Below are 22,538 nucleotides of genomic sequence, written 5' to 3' on the forward strand. Positions count from 1 at the left end.
ATGTTTTTCCCGTAGGTGCAGATAGGGTATCCCCATGTATTAACTACCTCTTTGCAGTATATACACTGTTTTGCAGATGACTAACAAAATCACACTTTTGTTTGTTTTTTGCACGTCTATTTCATTCTGAGCTACAGTAGGCCTTCAATGCTGTTATGTTCTAAACAAAGCTGTGAGACAATTATTTGTTTACATTGTAGTGCTTGCATAATGGGGATGAAATGACATTATGACATATGGTATACTACTGTGACAGACTGATAAAGAATAAGGGACTCTTTCTCTTTTAAGACTGAATGTACTCATTAATCCAGTTAGCCTCACCTTTGAAGCTATTTTGTTTCTCATTCTAACTAAAACCCCAAAAGAAACAGCTGTGTCTTTAGCAATACATTCTCCACAATATATTTCACATTAACATTTTCTCTTGGGGAAATGGATGCAAGACTTTGGCACCTGATGCTAGAGGCAGTGGAGAGCTTAAAGTGAGTCAGATGCACAAACACCGAGGGGGATTGTTGAGGCAGGCTGAGCTGCGATTCAGCCAGAGAGGTAGCAACTGGGCAAACGGAGAGATTAGCGCTGGGCCTCGCCATGGTCCACGAGTCTGGGTCTCTCGCAGGCATGGCAACACAGGCAAGATGAGCTGCGTCTCTATCCGCACCCCTCCAAGTCAAGGATTAAAAAGCAAGGGATTAAAACATCAGGTACGAGGGGAGAGCAAGGGGGGGAAAAACAGTGCAGGCGAGGGCTGTGGTGCGACACGCAGGGAATACAAATATCAGCTGCTGGTGTGCGGTGCGCCTGCAGGCTCTACAACTGCTGTTCCTGTCCCACGAGAGTGCAGCCAGTTGTAACCCATGTTTTACTGACTGAAGTTTCCAACAGGAGAGTAAAGCCGTTTGATGAGAGAACTGAAAGAATTTTAAAGTATACTAGCTGGAGTCATATTGAGTCATACAAGGTACTGAACAGTGAATAAATTCTCTCCACTTATAGTATAGGCTAAAGCAGATCAAACATCTTTGTCCTGAGCCCTTCTGATTTCAGAGTTTGGGGTTATAAATCCCACCCACTATGACCACTATGCCCCTAATACCCATGTGCTGCCCCTGTTAGTCCCTGCTGAACTTTTGCTATCCTCTTCAGCAGTTAGCAGTTCCTTCATTCCATTTAATTGTGCTGCAAAATATCCAGAGAGTAACAGAAGCACCAAGCATAATTTGAACAGAAGTGAAAAGACTCATTCTGTCTCACTCTGGGCAGCAATGATATAGGGAGCGACTGATGTGCTTCTCTCTTCCTCATCAGGATGGTATACAGTTGAAGCTATGAAAGCTCACTCATAATGTCAACAGCAAAACCATAACAAATTATAGATATGTCTGAGTCAGATTTGTTAGTATCGACTAGCAGTTAGCAGTGCAGGACTGGTGCGGTCAGAGGGAATCAGCTGCTTTGCTCTACAATCTAAACATTCCCTGTCGATAGCAAACAATCCACAAAACACATTTGCTTGTGTTGGTATCTACATCTCCTGCATAATCTCCTGTTGATCCCACAGAAGGCTAGGCTAACTGAATAGCCGTCAGTGGAACAATGCCAGAAAGAAAGTTTTGGAAGAAAAGAGAAATGCACACACACACACAGACAGACACACACGCACACACACACACACACGCACACACACGCACACCCACTTACATGCGCACATTGGCTAGCTCTGGTCGCAGGATCTCAGAACGCATTGCCATATTTCCTGCCTCCTTTTCGATGACTATGCGACAGCTTGACAAGTCATGTTCCCGATGCACACACATGAGATTAGCTAGTAAAATCCCTGATTAGCAGACAGTAGGCCTGGCCTGCGCTGTGAGCTTAATCAAACTCAGCACAGAGCAGGCTGACAGAGGCTGTGTCCTGTGTTCCGCACATCTGCGCTTCCTCACATCACTCTTGTCTTTGCCTCATTGGTGAAACGTGCCTGGATAGGTGGATAGGCTCCAGGTGACTGAGGAGGCTTGATTAAGTACAGTAAGTAAGTATAAGTATATATACTCTTTTGATTCCGTGAGGGAAATTTGGTCTCTGCATTTAACCCAATCGGTGAATTAGTGAAACACACTTAGCACACAGTGAACACACAGTGAGGTGAAGCACACACTAATCCCGGCGCAGTGAGCTGCCTGCAACAACAACGGCACTCGGGGAGCAGTGAGGGGATAGGTGCCTTGCTCAAGGGCACTTCAGCCGTGCCTACTGGTCAGGGTTCGAACCGGCAACCCTCCGGTTACAAGTCCGAAGCGCTAACCAGTAGGCCACGGCTACCCCAAGTGTGTGTGTTTGTTTTAAATGGTGCTGCTTTCCAGGTCTTAACTTCTTAACAGGATTAATTGATATCCTGCAAACTTTCAAGTAACTTCTTTCCCTGTAACTGCAGGCTGTCTCTTTTAGCTTGTACCAATCAGTAACACAATCAGTTAAATATTACCTATGTAATACACCACACATTCATGTCAAAGGAGCCTACAATGATGGTGTAGATTAACAATGCAATTTTACTTTTGAGACATTTTCTAGAAGGGGAACGCCACCTTGCCATGTGTGAAGGACCAGCATACATTGGATTAGATTAAAGGTTTTAACCATATGTAAATTGTAAGGACATTCATTTTATAATTATTAATGCATACACTACACTACATCATTCCATTTACATTATACAACACTACGCATACATTGCAATAATGTGCCAGTTGTTAAGAGGCTATTTTTACACCAATTCAAGGTAAGATTTGGTGGACTGGGGTCCATCATTACATTTGAAACATATACAGATAGGCATGTATTTGTTAAAAAAGGGATTTTAGTCTGTTTATTTTAAGCTTCCAAACAATCTGCATTAATTACAAGGGCCTCAGATATTGTGATGCTGAGGGAGAAAATGAGTTCTGAGTCTCCCACACAGGGAGGGAAATGAATTGAGACTAATGAATTTCAATTGCCATTTCACTGGTGTCCTTCTATGGCTTTCTGTGTGTGTGTGTGTGTGTGTGTGTGTGTGTGTGTGTGTGTGTGTGTGTGTGTGTGTGTGTGTGTGCGCACGTGTGCATGTTTATAAAAAGGCTGTGGAGGGCTGCTATGTGGGGTTTTCTCTCAGGGACTGCCATAAAGGTTAACAACTGCAAACCACTCTCCATATTCACAGCTGGCCCTGGGAGAGCCTCGGGTGATAGGAGCCTTCCTTTGCGCTTTCCCCCAGCTCATTTCCTTCACCCTGCTCTGGTGTGTGGATCACCACGTGTGGATTATTGATGTCTGACAGAAAATGCATTACTGACACCAGGAAGAAAGTTCTAGCAATAACTGTGTACCACTGCAATTGCGCCAAACTCTGACTACAACAATAAATGCTTGTATGACAAAACTGAGAGCACGGATATGACAACAACAACAAAACAAACAAAAAATGGTCTCCAGACAGTTGAAATGTTATACACTTTAGATGACAAAGTCAGAGATTTCATATCAGATAAAATGACCTTGTGATGAAAATCACACTATTGATCTAATGCTGAAGAATGTTATACCCCATTGCCAAAAGCACACAATCCTATCAGAGTGACTCCATTGATATGGCTGATGCAAAACCCAGCGATAGTTCTTGATTATGTTCCAACATCAGTCAAGTCAAAATACTGCTCTACTCCCCACTGAGACATTTTGGTAAACGGGGAGTCAATGTCTTTGGGAAATGCGGCAGCACTGATTAGACCAATTTTGCAGTTGCTTCCCTTTTTCATGAGCTTGGCCACTTACCTCACATGGGACTCTGACTTGGTGGCAGCAGAACGGAACTGCTCATGGGTGGCCTTGTACCGCTCCACATTCTGAAATAAAAACAACAATCACAGGACATCAAAACATTGTTCTGAAGAGAAAATAACCATGATACATTAAAGCACACTGCGCATAATGTATGGTATTCACACAAGCCGATCACTGTTTCAGTAACAGGCAGATGAAATCACTGAGGAGAAAAGAGACACATGCAATCACCTACTGTTTTTCACAGATTTTGGACAGCAAATTTAAATTTTAATTAGACAAAATTATATTAGTCTGTTTTTAATTTCATATGGCATCAATCAAATAGCTTTTAAAGCTGTATGATATCTATTACGTGGAAAATCATGCTTCAGGAGAAGTGAGCATGAATAACTTGTTACGTTTGAACATTGGCTGGCTCATGTGATGGTTGACACGATATGTCAGATTTCTCATATTTTACTGCTGAAAAAAATATGGCGCAGGCACGAGACTGCTGAGAAATCAAATGCACAGGAGTATGGCGTCTGCATCACCAGAAGATGGTGTTATCAGTTAGCTTTCAGAACAAGCCCTACATCCAACAGCATGCGGGTATGTATTGAAATCCATATGAAAACATAGAGATATTGAAACATATACATGATCTTGCAGCCACACACTGCACCAGAATCACCTTTGAAAGCAGATCCTATGAAATACTAAGCCTGAAGAAAAATGTAAAGCTCCAGCGATATTCTGCTCCCATGCTGTGCAATATATGAAACTGACTGTCATCTTTCCACACTCAGAAGGATTTCCAGATGAACTGTCTCAGAGAAGGAAAAAAACCCTCTGTTTAATGAGGTAAGCACTGGAAGACTGGGTTCCCGTTAATTATTTCTGACCTCCCCCAGTGTGGGGGGTATAGGGATGAAGATTTAGGTGGATGAGTGGAGGCTGATGGTCCTGGTGTAAATTAAGAAAGTCAGTCAGGTGAATGATAGAAACTGCACAATCCAAACAGACCCTCATCAATTCACACAGAGGACCAGAGGGAGTTCGAGGCTTCCGCATTTAACATAATCTGAACCCATCGCCAAATTGGACATCCCTAAAGAGGAGCAGAGATTACCACGGCTCACCATCTCCACCTGTGCCAGTCTAATATCTATTAAACGGCAAAAGATGAATCCATTCATCCAGAACATCAGAAACTGAAGTGTCTCACTGTTTCGCCACTGGAGTATATAAGTATAAGTAAGTATAAGTATATATACTCTGTTGATCCCGTGAGGGAAATTTGGTCTCTGCATTTATCCCAATCCGTGAATTAGTGAAACACACTCAGCACACAGTGAACACACAGTGAGGTGAAGCACACACTAATCCCAGAGCAGTGAGCTGCCTGCATCAACAGCGGCGCTCGGGGAGCAGTGAGGGGTTAGGTGCCTTGCTCAAGGGCACTTCAGCCGTGGCCCACTGGTCGGGGTTCGAACTCCTAAATTGCCTTGCCTTTCCAAAGAGCCAGCTGACAGCTTTTCATCTCCAGCCAAAGAAGCAGCAAAAATGAATGCTGTAAAACAAAAACTTAGTTCACCCACCTCTACAGACATTCTGAACATTTAACTTAGTTCACCCACCTCTACAGACATTCTGAACATTTAACTTAGTTCACCTACCTCTACATTTTCTGAACATTTAACTTAGTTCACCCACCTCTACAGATCTTCTGAACATTTAACATAAATAGGGCTGAAAAGGAGACAAATGATGTAAGAATTGAAGTTTATTGTAAAAACCTAAGGACCTGTGACGATTTGCGTTAATTCATATAAACAAATCGTTTCCCTATACCATTTGGCATGTGACATTAGAGCAAGTCACATATTATAGAAGCAGATTGAGATCAATATAGTAGACTATAGAAAGACCAGTAGCTTGAGCAAAGACGACTGGAAGGGACACAGAGAACAATCCTCTGTGAGAACTCAGTGGCGTGGCAATGTAGTAGCATAGTTGGCTTTGCCAGTGCTAAATCTGCAACTGGCACCTGGTGTACTTCTCCGCCCTTATACCCCCCGTGAGTGCTGTGGCTCTAATCCAATCGATATGTTAATCTGTTCCGGAATACTCTGCACACATTACAAGATACATGTCATACTTCACACCTCCACTAGGGGCTCCACTCCTTGAAATGCACAGAATCTGACACTGATGACATGCTGCAATGCTTTACAATGGTGTCATTTATTGGTAAAACTCATGCTCAATATTACTGTAAAGAATAAACATCCAGTACATCCTACATCAGCTCATTCTTTAAATGCAATAGCTATGTTCTTGATTTAGTCCTCCTCTGGGTGGACAAGGGTGGACCGATGTTACATACATCCAGGACTATCTCTTTTAGCAATTGCCATCACCATATTAACCTAGACTAAGCACCAAGTTGTTTTCCATGCATATTTTTAACATTTCAGTCTACATTATGGATGATGTAAACAGATTCCTAGCCTTGGTGACAACAGGTGAACAGGATCTCTGAGAAAATTACAACGACTTGCCGTAGTCTCTCAAAAAGTTTATTTTGGTATGCTGGGGCACAGTAGCCTAATTGCCTAAGGTCTTGATAGTAGCCTTTCTACCAGATGGCTGTTCAAACTCCAGCTGAAAGACTTGTGCTCCACTGTTTATATTACATGCAGACTTCCAAGGTGAAAGTTAGTAGCCTATAGTAGTAAACTCGACAGTGAGTGTAATGCATCATTAAATTACTACAGCCTCTCAATAATAACAAAACTTCTCCTTTGAAAGTTCACTTTCATATTTCCATATAAAATCCCTGCACAGCAAAAAGTGCATTTTCATGTAGAAAGTGTCTGGTACAGCATTCTGATTGTGGGGTTTCTCCACCCCTTGCAGAGCTTATGCTGCCCCTGCAGTTTAAGCAGAGCAGAGGCATTACACCCTCCGAGCCCCTGACATGTGTCTTCATCCTCTCGGCACACTGGGAAAAAAAATAATAATCTGAACGTTTTTTTCCCCTCAAATTAAAATGCATTCGTTTGCCTCCCTTAAGCTTTGAAGTAAATGAATTTGAGATTTGTTAGACCCAGCGAGCCTGAGGCAAGTGGTGCTTGCTGCAGCATTCGCTCCCACTCAATCCAGGTAAAGGCTGCTGCAGCCGATTCAAAGCCGAATGCACGTAGATATTTCCAGAGAGAAGCCCTCACCAACAGCATGTCAGTGTGCCTGTCAGCATTTCAGGGAGGATTATTATCTCGTACCCATGCTGAAGTGCTTCAAAGTGTTTTGCAACCGGTGACAAGAAATAAGAGGGGAGGGGTGGGGTGGTGTGGGGTGTGGGGTGGGGGTGGGGGGAGGGCGGCTGGGGAGAGTCTGAGCATGGAGCAAAAGAGGAGGCAGGCAGACTTGAGTGGGGAAGCCAGTGGAAGGCTTTAGAAGGATTACAGAGACCCCTAATTCAAACAGTGGCAGTATGTGGCTGTTTGTGACCGTGCAATTTTTTTTCCCCCTTCCATGGTTCTGCGTCTTCAGGAGACTTTACAGACATGAGGCGATTATGTGTGGCGTCTCCTGAAAAACACGTTTCCCCCCCTGATAAGAGTCCCTCGCCAGCTCGGTCCCTGAGAGCGGTCCCCTCTGTACACTACCTGGGCCTGGCAGATAGACTGCTTCCCATAAATGTTTCACATCCACTTCGGTGTGAGCACTGCAGTATAGGCTTGAAACAGGTTAGGCTGAGAGGGTCTGTCACAACTGCCACCAATCCCTCCTCCTCGCCCATGTGACAGCAGATGGGATAGACAATGCCAACCAACCACATTATCCATAGCCCTGCTCTGGCTGTAGTCACATGGCAACTCAATCCCGATGGCAAACACTCGGGATGCCACGGCGCTGCCAGACTCTGATCCCTTTGGCAAACGGCAAGATTCTTGTAATGAGGTAAACATAAATAGCAGGACATCTGACACACACACACATCCTCTGTGCCTCACTGTCACATGGAGAGAAGAACATTTGTGGCTTGGGAGAGAGAGAGAAAAGGCCCTGCTGTAGAATGTTTATAATGATAGCTTTGTAATTAGCACTTTGTCTCGGCTAATCCAGGCAGCCGGTTCCTGCTCCAAGCCAACAGGAGAGACTGACACAATCAAATGCTACGGCTCTAATAAAAACACACAATGGAGGTAGATATGCCTACAGAGCCTGGTAACAATGGCTTTTAATTGTCTCTGCTCAGATCTCTAGGTGCTACTGAATAGGCTTCAGAGAAAGGCTTGAATTTAAAACTTGCAAAACAAACGGGGTCATAAATCTGCTTGTGACATTCCAAACGATAGCTTAACTTATCATCTGCAACACTGGGACATTGTGCTGGTTTTATTTTGAATATTTTGAAAATCCTGACAGAAAACTGACTGAACTGCTAGGATAGGACGACTTAAATGAAATCGTTTCCACCGGATGTGTGTGGATGGTCTACACTTCAAAATGTTGGATCGTGAAATTGTTTACCAAAGGGGGTGGAACAAATTCCCACCCAGAAAGACAGAGGGACCAAACCATTAGAGCCGTAAAGCCACCATGAAGCTCGTTGTATTGTTAATATTTCCTTCTGAAAGCCTTTTGTTTTCACACCATTACATCACTAGTACCCAGAGATCCACCCAGTGCCATGCAGTGGGTCCAAAAGTGAACAAAGATGCAATTCCTCAAGCCAGTGAGCAAACATTATTCTATCCTCTTACCACAGCTCAGAGAGGACAAAAAGGCAAACACAATGCAGAGGAATTACCTCTGGAGGGAAGCCAGGTAAGCTATGCTAACTAGGTTCTCTCTGAAAGGGTTGGCATGATAGAGACGCAAACATTTCTCATGAAATTGGTGTTCAACAGAGAGTCAAATAAAGGACTAGGATCGTAATAGCATTTGTTTTTGGCTGGTGGTTATTAATAAACTGTGGAGACGATGGACTTTTCCAGCCAGACATAATGTGGAACCTGCAAACACAACACCTTAAAATGACATCACTGAGTGTCCTTGGGGCACTACTATTAGTTTACTACAGTAATAATGATCTTGTATCTCTTTTCCCCTTTTTCTCACATTTAGGTTGACATTCTGGGATAACTGGTAGGGGAACTCAGAACAAACACAGCCCACTTGCAATCAGCCTCTCTCTTTCAGCATTAACACAATAACATGCTGGGCCTCATTTCCTGCGGCAAGCCAGAAAAAAGGCTGCTATTTGCCTGCTGTATGTGGATGATAAGACCACAAAGAGCGGGCGAGTAAGCAAGAAAGAGGGACAGCGACTGAAAATCACAAATCTTCGAGAAGCATTCTGACTTCATTTGCCAGTAGTCAGGGGGCACTGTGGCTTTTGCTGAAGCACTTTCTGCACCATTGCATCGCACACTGCAAAGCAAGCCCTTTCCATTTATTGGCTTTTAACCCTTTCTCTTTCAAACCAATGGGGTCAATCAGTCCACTGAATAAAGTACTTTTCATTGTTAGAAGCCATCTCTATGAGTGACTGGCCATCTTAATCTAAACACTTTGAGCCATAACACATAGGCGCTTGAAACAGGTAAATCTAAAACAAGCCATGATAAAATCTTTATCAGAAGCCCTTTTCACACAGAGATCATGCAAAATTTGCGGGAAGAGGAGACATCTTTTTCCAGCATCGTGTGTCTGAAAACGAGGTAAAAATTTGCCGGCCTGCTGATCTGTTCACATGATGCGGCATTTTGGGGAGCCAGGAGGCAGGATCAGCTAGCAAATTAAAAACGTGACGTGTAGAGTGATAGTCGTAGGCCTTATTATGCGTGGGCCTTCAGATGCAGCAGGTGTGTGATTTCCAAAACCATGGCGGGAGAACCGACTGCACTTTGGTTAGCTTGCATTTGTAGTACCCTACAAATGCAAGTGAAGTTGCTTTGCTTTGCTGTTGCTTAGAATGTTAGATTCTTGCGATCGATGTCTTCAGACAATAAAAAGTAATTTGGAAGGGAAATTGAAGAGAAGAGTTGCCCCCTGCGTTTGTGAATTTAAAGATTGTCATAATGTGCTGTCTCTGCAAATCTAACTGGTCAAAAGCAGCAATAGCAATCTCCTGTGGTGGGCTGGACATAGCATCAAAATGTCCGCCCAGATTCCCCTTTCCGCCTTAACGCATTCACACTGGTGCCGGAACGAATTTTCTCGGCAAAATGTCTAGGGTGCTTGGTAGTAAATTTGGCGAGACACTTTGTCCCGCCTCGGTCTATGTGAAAGGGACAGGCGGGATTTTGGCAGTGTGAATGGGCTCAGAGTGACAGTGACTCGAAGGCTTACCAAAACAGATACCGGTTTTCTTTAAAAGTCTCACATTGTTACTATTCAAGTTTGCTTTACAAAAATACTTCCCTTGTGCTGCTCCACCCGCCAAAAATACATCAATGTCTTTCTGAGCATCCTCAGTGCCTCAAAGACTCTACAAATGTGAACCAGACTGAGCAAGTGAACAGCCTCTTAATAAACACTGATTTTACTAAATCAGGGGCTGGCAGAGCTGGGTCACACCAAAATGGGGCACTGTATATTGACTTCCTTTTTCTTTATTTCAAACACACATCATTTTATGGAATAAAATGCATTTTGAGTACATCTGTGGGCCTGAATTGTGTTTTGAAGTGTTTAAGTGGAAGCTGTGCGATCCTTCAGGCTTTGCCTGCACTGCCATACAGAATTATAAAAAAACAGCTGAATGAAATAAATGAGACAAGAGTGAATTGTGCTTTGGACAGGTCAACGTACGGTCAATGTATTGTGATACGCATCATATCATGGCCTTTGTATCGTGAGATTGAAGGCAATACCCAGCCCTATTTCACATTAGACCAGGGATTCCCGACTGTGGTACGTATACTACCGGTGGTACGTGAGTTTCCACTAGGGTAGGGTTTCTCAACGGGGGCGTTCGTACTACCTAGGGGGGCGCTGGGAACGTGAGAGGTTTTTTTTACATTTTAAACTTTCATGGTTTTCACATATTTTTGGTGCAAAAATAGGCTTACCTGAAATAAATAGGCTATTTTCATTCATGGGTTTCTAACCCCTCTACCGTCCCAGCTACATTTTACTGTTTATCTATGCTCAGTGGTCATACAGTGCAGTTCGGGCCTGCACACGCCCGGACTCACGTTCCCCAGCCCCAGCTATCATCATCCCTTTAGCCCGTTTTCCGCTCGCTGTTGTTCTGCAGCTGCTCTGAGCGTAGTCTCCACGAAAAGACCGTTGCTAATCCGTTGGATTGTTACGGTGCATATGTTGTTCACGTGATGTGCACTAGATTTTTGTCCATGATAAAATGACACGTCTTGTTGCCTACATTTAATGTGAAAAAAAATCATTACAACCAATGCTGATGTGGTAGTGTTTTTTTTTTTACCCAACCAGTCTCCTATTGCTTAGGGACATTTTCTTATAATTCCAGAAGAAACCAGAAATGGGCTCGTTTTTTTATTTAAGCAATATAGCATGAGTGTGAGTGGCCTAATAGCCCACCCAGGGGTGATTTTTTTTTTTTTTTTTAATTGTGTGTGTGTGGGGGCACCAGAGGATCAAAGTAAGGTCAGGGGGGCGTTTGCTCAAAAAAGGTTGAGAACCACTGCACTAGGGGGTACGCAAGATGAAAAGGGCAATGTCGGAAAGGTGTTTTTTTTTTTGTTCTTAAGCCTGTTGCGCTTAATGTTCTCTTTGATCTTTGTGTTTCATAATGTTGTTCTTTACACTGTTTGTTTAGTGTGAGAGCTTATAGACCAGTTGCACATTTTGATTTTATTATTTGTTATCATGTAGGGCAGCTAATTAAACATGATGCCTGGAATGCGTCAATAGAATGCTGTTTTGATGGTTCATGCTGCATTACATTTAATGTCAGCTTTTCAAACACACTGTTCTGGTGGCTGTGGCCCACCAGAATCATCACTGCTGATGGACATGCTGCAACACTTTAGTAGGTCCTTCCATCTCTTGGAGTTTTAATGTTCTTGATTTGTAATAAGAATTCCCTTGAAATAAAGCTCTGTGGATGTGACATCACTTTGTAGTCCACAATGGATTTCTGTGTCAGCGTTATAGTATATAAGTATAAGTATATATACTCTTTTGATCCTGTGAGGGAAATTTGGTCTCTGCCTTTATCCAAATCCGTGAATTAGTGAAACACACTCAGCACACAGTAAACACACAATGAGGTGAAGCACACACTAATCCCGGCGTAGTGAGCTGCCTGCAACAACAGCGGCGCTCAGGGAACAGTGAGGGGTTAGGTGCCTCAAGGGCACTTCAGCCGTGCCTACTGGTCGGGGTTCGAACCGGCAACCGGTTACAAGTCCGAAGCGCTAACCAGTAGGCCACAGCTGCCCCATCCTTTCCCTATGAGAAAATAAAATTGAGATTTTGAATAATCACACCAACCAAACTGTTGGCAACACATTAGTCTGAACTATTCCCATTTTGCCCTCTATGGATTTATCTTCAATGCCGTTAAGAGAGTAAACTATTTTTTTGCAATATGAAAAAAACTAACAGAGTTATAGTTTCTGAAATCAGAAGTGATTCAGAGCTTCTTTTAATATGTAATAATTCTTAGCCATTTCCCTCCGTTTGACCCAATTTGTAACGTCCAGGTTTCCTAATCTTGTCCTGGGTGCCTCTCAGCCCACAGCCACCTTGGATGGAGAATCCTCTCTCTGCTCTGAGTGAATGTTCAACAGTGTTGTGCAGCTTTTCTTTGTGTTCTTTGTCTCACTTTTGTTCATGTTCTCTTCATAGGGCAAAACGGGAGCATTTCATGGATCATGGAACATGGAACATGGAACATGGAACATGGAACTCCATTCTACAGTCAAAATACGATCACGAGGTCTTTACACACAGTTCGTGCATTCTCTTCATAGAGCAAAACGGGAGCATTTCAGACTACTTAATTACCCTCACAGTACTTTCAAAATCCGATGATATATTCCCATAGAAAAAAAATGTTTTGACATGGAACTCCATTCTACAGTCAAAATACGATCACGAGGTCTTTACACACAGAATCTGAATTTATCAGGTGCAAGCCCAATGGAAAACCCATCTAAAGGAGTTATAACAACAGAAGTTGTTAAATAAACTCATCTTCCACTGCTGTGTCTTATTTATTCATAGCAGAGCTTGCTGCTACATCTGTGCTTCTAGAAGTTTCTCCAAGTCATCCTCACTTTTTGCACAAACCTTGATTACTGGTTGGCACCGAAGGTTTTCATTTGTTTTCAACCGAAGGTTTTCATTTGTGTGAAATGTCAGGGATTCAGAAGGGGAAATGAGGAGAAATGAGAGGTCTCAGAAAACTTTCCAGCATGCAGCCTGCACTCAAAAATGGGCATAATGATGTGGGAGCTATACAGACCTGTGTGTGTGTGTGTGTGTGTGTGTGTGTGTGTGTGTGTGTGTACAGGTTTCACCCTGTTAGGAGAAAATGAGAGGAAAACACTAGAGATGATTCAAACCCCCTCGGAGGAGGACCTACCAATACCCAGTGACAGACATGTTCTGACTTCACTTTCAGATAAGTGACATTTTCACCATTTTTTTCCAACTGCCATGTTTATTCAATAGATAGGAAAAATACGTTGTCCATCAAGGCCAAGAGAATACATTGCAATGTGAGATTAAATGGTAGTGTGAAAGGGTCAATCTACATCAAAAGGCTTATTCGTTTTCAATTTATTTTTTTCTTGCTTAATAATATAATTACACACAGCTTTAACGGCGTACACATTTGTAATAACTTGGTGGAAAAATTGGCTTTCAAGGTTATTTCTACAGGATAAGCGTTTCCATTACCTGTTTAATTTCTCATGTCAAAAGCAGCAAGCTATGACACAATGTCACAATGAATGATCATAGAGGTTATCTCCTTTTATTGCCATGCATGAGAATCCCTTTTCCTTACTGAATTCTACTGAATTTTACGTCCAGTTGCACATGTGCAACCAGTAAATTTGCCTCCTTTTGGGGTACCGTAAGGAGACAAACTCCATGAACTGCGAATGTTGCAGTCGCTACCCCAGAATTGCGGGGAACACAAAGTTTGCCGACAGTGCAGGCACTTCGCAGTTTAAAAACAATACACTAGTTAAACACAATCTTAGCCTCAAGCATAGAGTATGTGACAAGTTAATAATTGAAAAAGCCACTGCCGGCTGCTTTTAGGCGACAAGAGGCTGTAAATCACAGCTTCAAAAGTGCACAATAAAATTTGACATTGAATTTTAAACAGCACATGGTAATTTCTGCATCCATTATCACATTATTTATTAGTAATACAGTGGAAATTAGTAGAAATTATATGAATATTTGTGTGAATATTTGGTTAGCATGTTGATTTACGGTGTGTGCCCCTAAATGTTCTGGTTGCGCCCCTAAAATTTTCACTTGGGGGCCACTGTGCTCTTAGTGAAAAAAGGTAGTCTGGAGCCTTGACTTTTCATGTTATAGACCCTTTCAAGAGAGTTCCATTATCAGCATCATAGTTGGCCCCACAAGGCTTCCGTTTTAACATTCCATATGTTATCTATGCTTACATATGCAGAGGAAGTAGATTGGGAACCAAATAGAATGTTCAAGCATTGTTTTTGTTTTTATTGTTGAAAGGGTCTATAATGAAGATACTGATTCTTTTTCTAGCGAGGCAGATAATGATCACCTGGTTTGTTCGATCGCTTGTACCAGTCTAGAGAGAAACACCCCTAGCACATGATGATCACACTGCCTGGCCAGATGAACAAGTGCTGATCATCAATCCTAATATGCATTTATCTTCACGCATGTCACGTACAAGCCATGTTTATGAGTGCTTAAGCCTTGGACTAGAAAAATGCAGACTAAACACCCTTCTTAAGTACTGCGTCTTTTGTTTTACTGAATTTGACATAAAATGTTTTGCCATAGAATCACAGACCTCACCTTTAACTCTGAACCCATGCAAATTGAGAACAGCATGCTTCAATAATAATGATATAATGTGAAATGGATGCAAAATCTCATATGCTAACTCTGGAATCTGATCCATTAGGACAGATATAATTAGATAACAAGACAGATCTAAATGGAGACTATTTACAAATATGATTAACTTGTGTTTCCTTACATAATTTCTCTAATTATGTATATTACTTGAGTAACAAAAAATTGATTGATCAAAAGTAATGATTAGCAGTCCTTATAAAAACTACTTGAGTATTACACAGAATACTTTTCAACAAATAACATGTTAATGACAGGGGGTCTTTGTGACATGTGGCACCTACCCTCTTTTCCAGTTGTGCTATCTGCTCCTTGTAGAAGGCATCTAAGGCTTTGAGCTCTGCCTCTTTCTTCTCAAGCTGTTTGCTCTGCATGAGAGAAAAGATACACACAACTTTAAGGGAACCATGTGTGACAGACAGTATAAAAGCTACATACATACATAAACAGAGTATTACAGAGATATTATTCTACATGTTTACATGTCTACAATGATTTATTATGTATTATTATTATTCTACATGTTCAACCAAACTATAAATATAAATATAAATATAAATAAATATCAGCTATTATACCTTACTGACCAATCATACAACAAAACACCCCAAACAGTCCTATAAATAATTCGGTCAAAATCATTCTCCTAATCATCTTGGCATGCCTGTGAGAACTTTGTAAAAAGTGGACATCTGGTGTTTGCACTCCCCCAGAACAGAAGCAAGAAGGGGATTAGGAGTTCTTACAAATCAAGCAAAATTGTGGGATAACACAAATCACGACGTCAAGGACAACAAATGAGTTTGGTCAGACACGGTGAGATGAGATGAGCGCTGGTGTGTGTGAGGAGTAAGCAGGTGACAAGCGTGAGTGATGGCATGAACATGCAAGACCGTTTCACAGCTGCAGAGGAGAGGAAACAGTTAGCGAGCATACTTCCACTTGAGGTCAACACAGGACACGTCAAGCAACGTGTATGTTAATGAGTTTTTTACGACTGAAGTGACTGGGCCAAAGACAAAGGCCCGGGCCATCAGGAATGCAAATGTGGAGAGACGCAAATACATGTAAGGTTCTAAACTGATTCAAAAACACACCCCCTAGACACAACAGCTGCGCTAATGCGTACTATGAACAGAAGAAACCCCATGACATCCAGAAAAAGCACACACAGACACATCGAGAGAGAGAGAGAGAGAGAGAGAGAGAGAGAGATGCTCCAACACACTAAACACAATGGCAGCATGCTCAAGGAACATGTTTGAGGGAGGCGGAGTTGTGAAGGAACCCCCTGTGGCGCTGACCACAGAAGTGGAGAGTGTGTAGCAAACAGCAGTGCCCCCCAAAATAACCCCCTGGAGTAATCACTGCTTTTAGCACACCCTCCCATCCTCCATGCTCAGAAAATAACATCCATCAACACGCAGATCATATGCAATTTTCTAGCTGGGTAACTACGGAAACATGTAGGCAAACGAGGTGACGGTGGCTGTGCACTTACAATCTGGCTTAATGTACAAAAGCTAAAGTATCGTGGTTAAATGATGATGGAATAAAATGAGAGAGACACAGAGCGAGAACAAAAGAATGAGAGAAAAAGGGAAAACAGGTGTTGCTTACCCACTCCTCAACTGCTTGGGGAAGCTACAGGGGTCAGAGAGAGAGGAAAAGACAGTTCAGTCACAGGGGGAGAAAGCCACAGTCCTGTGTGGACGCACCCCCTGAGGGGAGCTGGGGGTGGGGGTGGAGGGTGGAGGGTGTTGGGCAGGGGTGGGGGTGCCGAAGGGTGGAGTTGCTCCTCATAATTGAAAACACCAGCGAATGCAACGCACGTGTGTCTTGAATAATCGAGTTGTGCTGGAGGCTGCGCTTGCCTAACCAAGCATTGCATGCAGGACACATTATCACACCAGTCGTGGATGAAATTCAATAGGACGAAAATCAGAGAGGAAATGTCTACAGGTTGCTGGGTAACCGCAGTAGATTAGCAGGTGACTAGAGTTCATTCTTTCATTCATTTAGGCGAGAATGACAGCTAGACAGCATCTCTGAACAACTCTGACAAGACAATGACAACACTCAATGGCCAAATGGAATGCATGGGTTCTACCACAGCAAGTCAAGAACCTTATAGAAGCAACAGGTATTTTAGCAGCACACCATAATTGATATACTAATTATTGATATATTATAAGTAATGTATTGATGTATATTATTACATATTATTATTGATATATAGATATTATTGATAATGATAACTGCTGCATGAGAACTGTCCATAACCTTGAAGGACCACTTCAGAGTGTACACTTTGTGCTACCAAAAGAATTAACCATTAACTGCGTATGCGGCTTCATGCCTTATTCAGTATTATAACAGCATGAAGCAATTTAATTTCATTAGTTTATAAGTTAGCAAGTGTGCAAATGATTGATGCACAATCTAGTAATGCCTTTATTCTTCAGTCTAACAATGTTTTTTAGGAACGTAATAATCAGCAGAACATACTGTATGTCTTATAGGTGTAATTGGGTTCTTGCATGCATGCTAGCAGAATGTGAGGTTGCTAATGACAACCAATCTCAAAACACAAAAACAGATGTTTGTTGGACAAGACCAGCGACCACCTTTGAAATTCAATCACAACCATGGAACACAACTGACAGCAAAGAGAGAGTGATTTAGAGAGCAGGCAGAGGAAGAGACGAAGAGGCAACAGAGTGATTCAGAGAGCAGGCAGAGGAAGAGACGAAGAGGCAACACACATCCTAGCCCTGAACTCGCAGCCCTTCCCTTCATCAGGTTTTTCCTCCTGACCACACACAGGCCCTTGTCATTTCTTTATTTATTCCCGTTTAATTTTCCAGGAGGAAACAAAGGCGATCTGATGGGCGCGGTGGCGTCGGCTAACGTGCTCTGCACCCGGGATCTGGAGCGAGTAGATAATGCCCAGCCAAGCATGAATTACACAGATAAGTCCCAAAATGAAGCCTGCTCCAGAGGCGCTTTCTCACATAAATAAGCCCTGAGTCTGTGTCTGCTTATCAGTTGGGCTCCGTCACCACAAACAGGAGGCGGGATGGATGTGCGTGGTGGCTGGTGACAGGAAAAGACCCCACCAGCCAGAATTAAGGGCCCGAACTCTGACGGAGGCGGAAAAGAGGAGTCGGACAAGTCTGGAGGGCTGGAGGAGGGAGGATTGTGGGAGAATTGGAGCTGAATGGGGAGGGGAAAGAGGCTGAAGACTGGAGTCAGTCATCGGGATGAATCATTTTCACATGCATGAAGGAGGAAGCTGTTGGCTGTTTTTAAACTTCCTGTGTAATGAAAGATCTGCAAACCCCAAAGAGCGAAAAACTAGATGAAACATGGATTAGACCGACCACTCCTGTCTACTGGCAGGAAAACAACTGAGGGGAAGAATACTGAAGAAAAATGAATTACTGATGAATCCCATGTATCCTCAAGTTTACCAATAATACTACAATGTAGACAAAAGAAAATATAAGTTACAATGTTACCAAACCCCACGGCCGTATCCCATACACATATCTATATTTTTGAAGATATGTTGATATATGTTTACCAATACCTTAACAACAAATCTACAGCAACCTAGTTCTATGGTTATGGTTATGGAAATTAGCAGACGCTTCTGTCCAATTCATGAAACACCTACATGCACACACCCAGAACAAACTCAGTCCTGCTCGGCTGTGCATAAGTATACATAACCAACCCCCGACTAGGAGGTGTTGTGCAATCATCTGATCTATCGGTAGTATCTCATCCCTGCCGATGCTGTTTATTTACTCCAGTGCATTTATTTAACACATAGCTTCAGGCCTGGCAATAAATTAGCGCTTAATAATCAAACTGATTACCCTGCGTGCGAGCCATCTGGGGAGGAGAATGTGGGCCACCGGCTTCTCCAGCTTCCACACAGTGAATTATTCCACTCCTCCGCTCCTACACGGAGCACCACCGCTGCCTTTATTCACAGGGAATCCAGACTCCATGACTGCTCAGAATAACATGGGAACACTGGCAGCAAGTGCACACATGTACTGAGCAGCAAGTGCATACATGTATTTAGCACATCGTCTGGCCCCATGGTCAGAGTGTACAATGTCCAGGTACAGAGACGAGGAAGGCTGCACAGAACTGTTTGCTAGTTTGACAGCAAATAGCAATATGTGCGATGTCAACGCTAATTGTGATTGGGTTGGCACCTAAATCAGTACAGCAATATAATTTAAAACTGCTGTGGACTGACTCATATTTGTTGTCATATTAACATTGCAATCTAAATGCCAAATTGATAACTTTCTAAAGGTTACATTATGCTGTTGTCATATAAGCTAATACATATTGAAAGCTCTATTTTATAGCAAAACGACTTAAACTAATCAAATGTGTGTGACGCATGAAAATGATCTAAATATTCTGTCCTGACAATGATCTTAAATCACTGGCCATGGCCTGTCACCACACCAAAATAAACAGTGATTTCTGAGCAACTGACTTCAGGCTATGTATCACACACACATCCTCAAGCTCAGAGGTGGGCAAACTGCGGCCCGCGGGCCCGCCAAGCACTTTCATCAGGCCCGCCGAGCATTTCATTTAGTTATCAGGCTGCTCGCTATTTTTTTTCCTGCGATAGAGACGACGTTGGTTAGCTTTACTGCAAACTGCTTTTCACTCTCCTTAGATAACGTTTACAATGTCAATGTCAAAACATCATGTTAAACTAAGTTAACTCTTAGTTATCTCCTTTGCAGCAGATCTAACGTGAACATTATGCGATCCATTTAATTGGGAACGCGTCTGCACTCCAAGGAGGGGAGAAAGAGCCGCAGGTTCCAGCTGGCTTGTGATTGTTGATAATTGATATCTCCTTCTTATAAGAAAGTTTTAAAAGGAAATCATGAAGGCAACAGTAGTTCCCACTACTGACCATTTAAAAACTGTGAGAGGGCCCAGCCTAGGTACAGCACTAGCCATAGCGGAGCAGACAGAAGATCATTGAGAAACTAGACTGCATTTCCGGCGGGAACTGCGAAAGTGTGCTTGCCCTGGTCCGGTCACCAACGTGAGCAGACAGTGACATACGCTATGCTGAACCTGGCTTGATCCAAGCATTCTAACAGTGCCTTTCAGTGTTGGAGCAGTGGCAATACCTCAAAAAGCTCTATTCAACTATTGCCTTGCGGGTTGAATGCGATTAAGTTGATTTTACCTTTGGCCTGCCTTCAATTTAGCTTCTATGACTGAGATCAAATCAATAAAATAAAATGACAGCAGTGATTGGCTGCAAAAATAAATAATGTCACGTCTTAGCCTCTCAAACTGGGCTATCAGGTAACCTACAGAGGAATTGAAATGATGAAATATGACCAAGGCATTAAAAAGCTGCTTGTTTGTCAGGATACTTTTTCACTGATTTATTTTTAAAAAAATATGAGCTATGAGTGTGAATGTTATATATTCCATCCCACAAATTATGTTTTACTGGTTTATTTGACAAATAATCTATATGGATTTGCTCTATAAAGACCTTATGTCTGTTTGGGATTGTTTTGTGAGCCTGGGGTTGTTTTGAGAGCCTATTGATGTAGCCTATCTCAGAATAAAGGAATACTTCATATTACTCTAAACCACCGTCTGTAAATCAACTGTATACTACTGTCTACATTGCACTATATTTCTTGACCTGTCTCTGTATGTTTCATCACCTTTCTATACTTTGCCTCACATTGCAACACAGCTCAGATCTTTGGTTGCTATGAAGGCCAGTCGTTCTAAATGGATGGTTGCTATGGCCAAAGGCCAGTTCTATCTCTGCCGTTGTCAAGCGGGCATATCGTAGAATTCTGATTAACCTTATCTTATTTAAAACATCTCTATTTTACTTAGCCCACTTCCATACAGTGGGTCCCATTAAGAAGTGGCCACTTCCTGCACGCTTACCTTGATTCACACAGCAGCATTAAATTAATCTGTCACCATACGCCTATGCCTACGTTTGCAAAGAAAACATTTTAATTTGATTCACATGAAACGTTACATTTCATGTACATGTTGACAATGAGTAGGCTAGTTTTGGTTGTTGGTGGTGTTATTGCATCCCTTAGTTATGCCTACAATGCAAGTTCCCTTAAGCTGTCACAGACGTAGGTGCTACTGTAATTTTAGGGCTAAAGTGCTTCGTGAATTACTGTTAGTAAAAAAAATAGCAGTCCTAAAGTTACACGTGACGGTTCACGAGTGCAAGCATCTCATATCAAATGACCATGGCATTACGCTAAACAACATAAATCCCAATTAGCAACATACATCTCCTCCCTATAGCTAGCCACACAAGAAATGAATGATACTAAATCTCTGCTTAGCATGCTTCTCCGCTTAGCATTCTAATAACAGAAGGGGCACATTTATGTTGACCACTACAACATGACTCATTATGTCTGTAACGTTAACTGTATAAAACACTTACTTTCATAAAGGCCTTTTACCATCCAGCACATGGAAACCGATATTTTAGGTTCTTGGCCACAAACTCAAAACGCGTGTCTCTCTGAAGCTCTGTTCTAGAATCTTTACTCTGAAGGCTGTGTTGCTAGGCGACATCAAATAAACGAAATGATAGTCTTTCAGTATTAAATGTTATGCGTGTGATTCGAATGGATGTGTGTGGTTTGCAAGAATAAACAAGAAATAACATTTCCAATAATTTCCCATGATAAATTACATAATATTTGCACCTTCATTACTTGTGAATCTCACACGTATTTCAAGTAGGCTACACTAGTGAAATGTAATACAACGTTGCCACCTAAGCGTTCAGATAGTTCTAGGCTATTTAACATTAACATTGACATTGCTCGTTTATTCTTTCGTCAACTCCATGCTTTTAGGAAAACAATCTTTTTATCATAGTTCCCTCTTCAATGAGCGATTACCAGCTCGTTTTTGTAACAGAGATGTTTATTGTCCCTAGGTTTACAGAAACACCTATTCATATCAATACGTAGCCTATGGAGTGCTGCCGACCACTGTTCATTACATGGCCCAGAATGCCTTGCATGTCTTTACAACAAAACAACACAGTAAAACCTAAATGCCCGTAAACATATGCATTTGCATACTTGTAACATTTTTAATAATACTCTCCCATCATGATATGTAACAATAATGAAAAATTTAATTTGAATACCGTCAATGTGAAAACAACTCTATTATGTAAGCTATATATAGCTACTGTTCTCCTTGCCATTTCAGTTCGTAAGTCCATACTATCCCATGGCAGAGCAAGGATTTCATGATTGGGCAAGGTTGCCTGGAAACATTGTGTCTGCTCTGAGACATTGTGCAAACATGGAAGGCATTGTGATAGAAGGTGAATGGTGAATGGTGTGAGTTACCAAATACCGTGGGTGGTTTGCCAAATGATGGAAACTTTTGGAATATTTCTTTTTTTTTTGCCTATGCACCCTCACACTGGAGTCCCCAGTTCATATACAAAATTTGGTATCGATATGTGACAGTGTTCCTGAGATATGGATCGACTTCCTGTTTCGAGCTTACACGCCCGATTCGTTTGGCTGTGACGGGCAAACGCTTTGAAAAATCAAAAA

The 22,538-nt window shown here is 42.2% G+C and overlaps 1 protein-coding gene across 2 annotated transcripts in view; it reads right to left on the minus strand.

The window, feature by feature from the left end:
• Nucleotides 1-22,538, minus strand: part of LOC125293755 (MICOS complex subunit mic25a-like) — a 67,637-nt gene that overhangs the window by 22,866 nt on the left and 22,233 nt on the right. Inside the window, exons 5-7 of one of the 2 annotated variants that reach the window (XM_048241861.1) lie at nucleotides 16,519-16,542; nucleotides 15,183-15,266; nucleotides 3,820-3,890 (exon numbers count right to left, since the gene is read on the minus strand). In XM_048241861.1, the coding sequence (XP_048097818.1) occupies nucleotides 3,820-3,890; nucleotides 15,183-15,266; nucleotides 16,519-16,542 (179 nt within the window). The remainder of the gene's footprint in view (nucleotides 1-3,819; nucleotides 3,891-15,182; nucleotides 15,267-16,518; nucleotides 16,543-22,538) is intronic. The other variant, XM_048241862.1, reaches the window with a different exon arrangement.

The sequence above is a fragment of the Alosa alosa genome, chromosome 4, assembly GCF_017589495.1.
Source record: "Alosa alosa isolate M-15738 ecotype Scorff River chromosome 4, AALO_Geno_1.1, whole genome shotgun sequence".
Lineage (NCBI taxonomy): Eukaryota > Metazoa > Chordata > Actinopteri > Clupeiformes > Clupeidae > Alosa > Alosa alosa.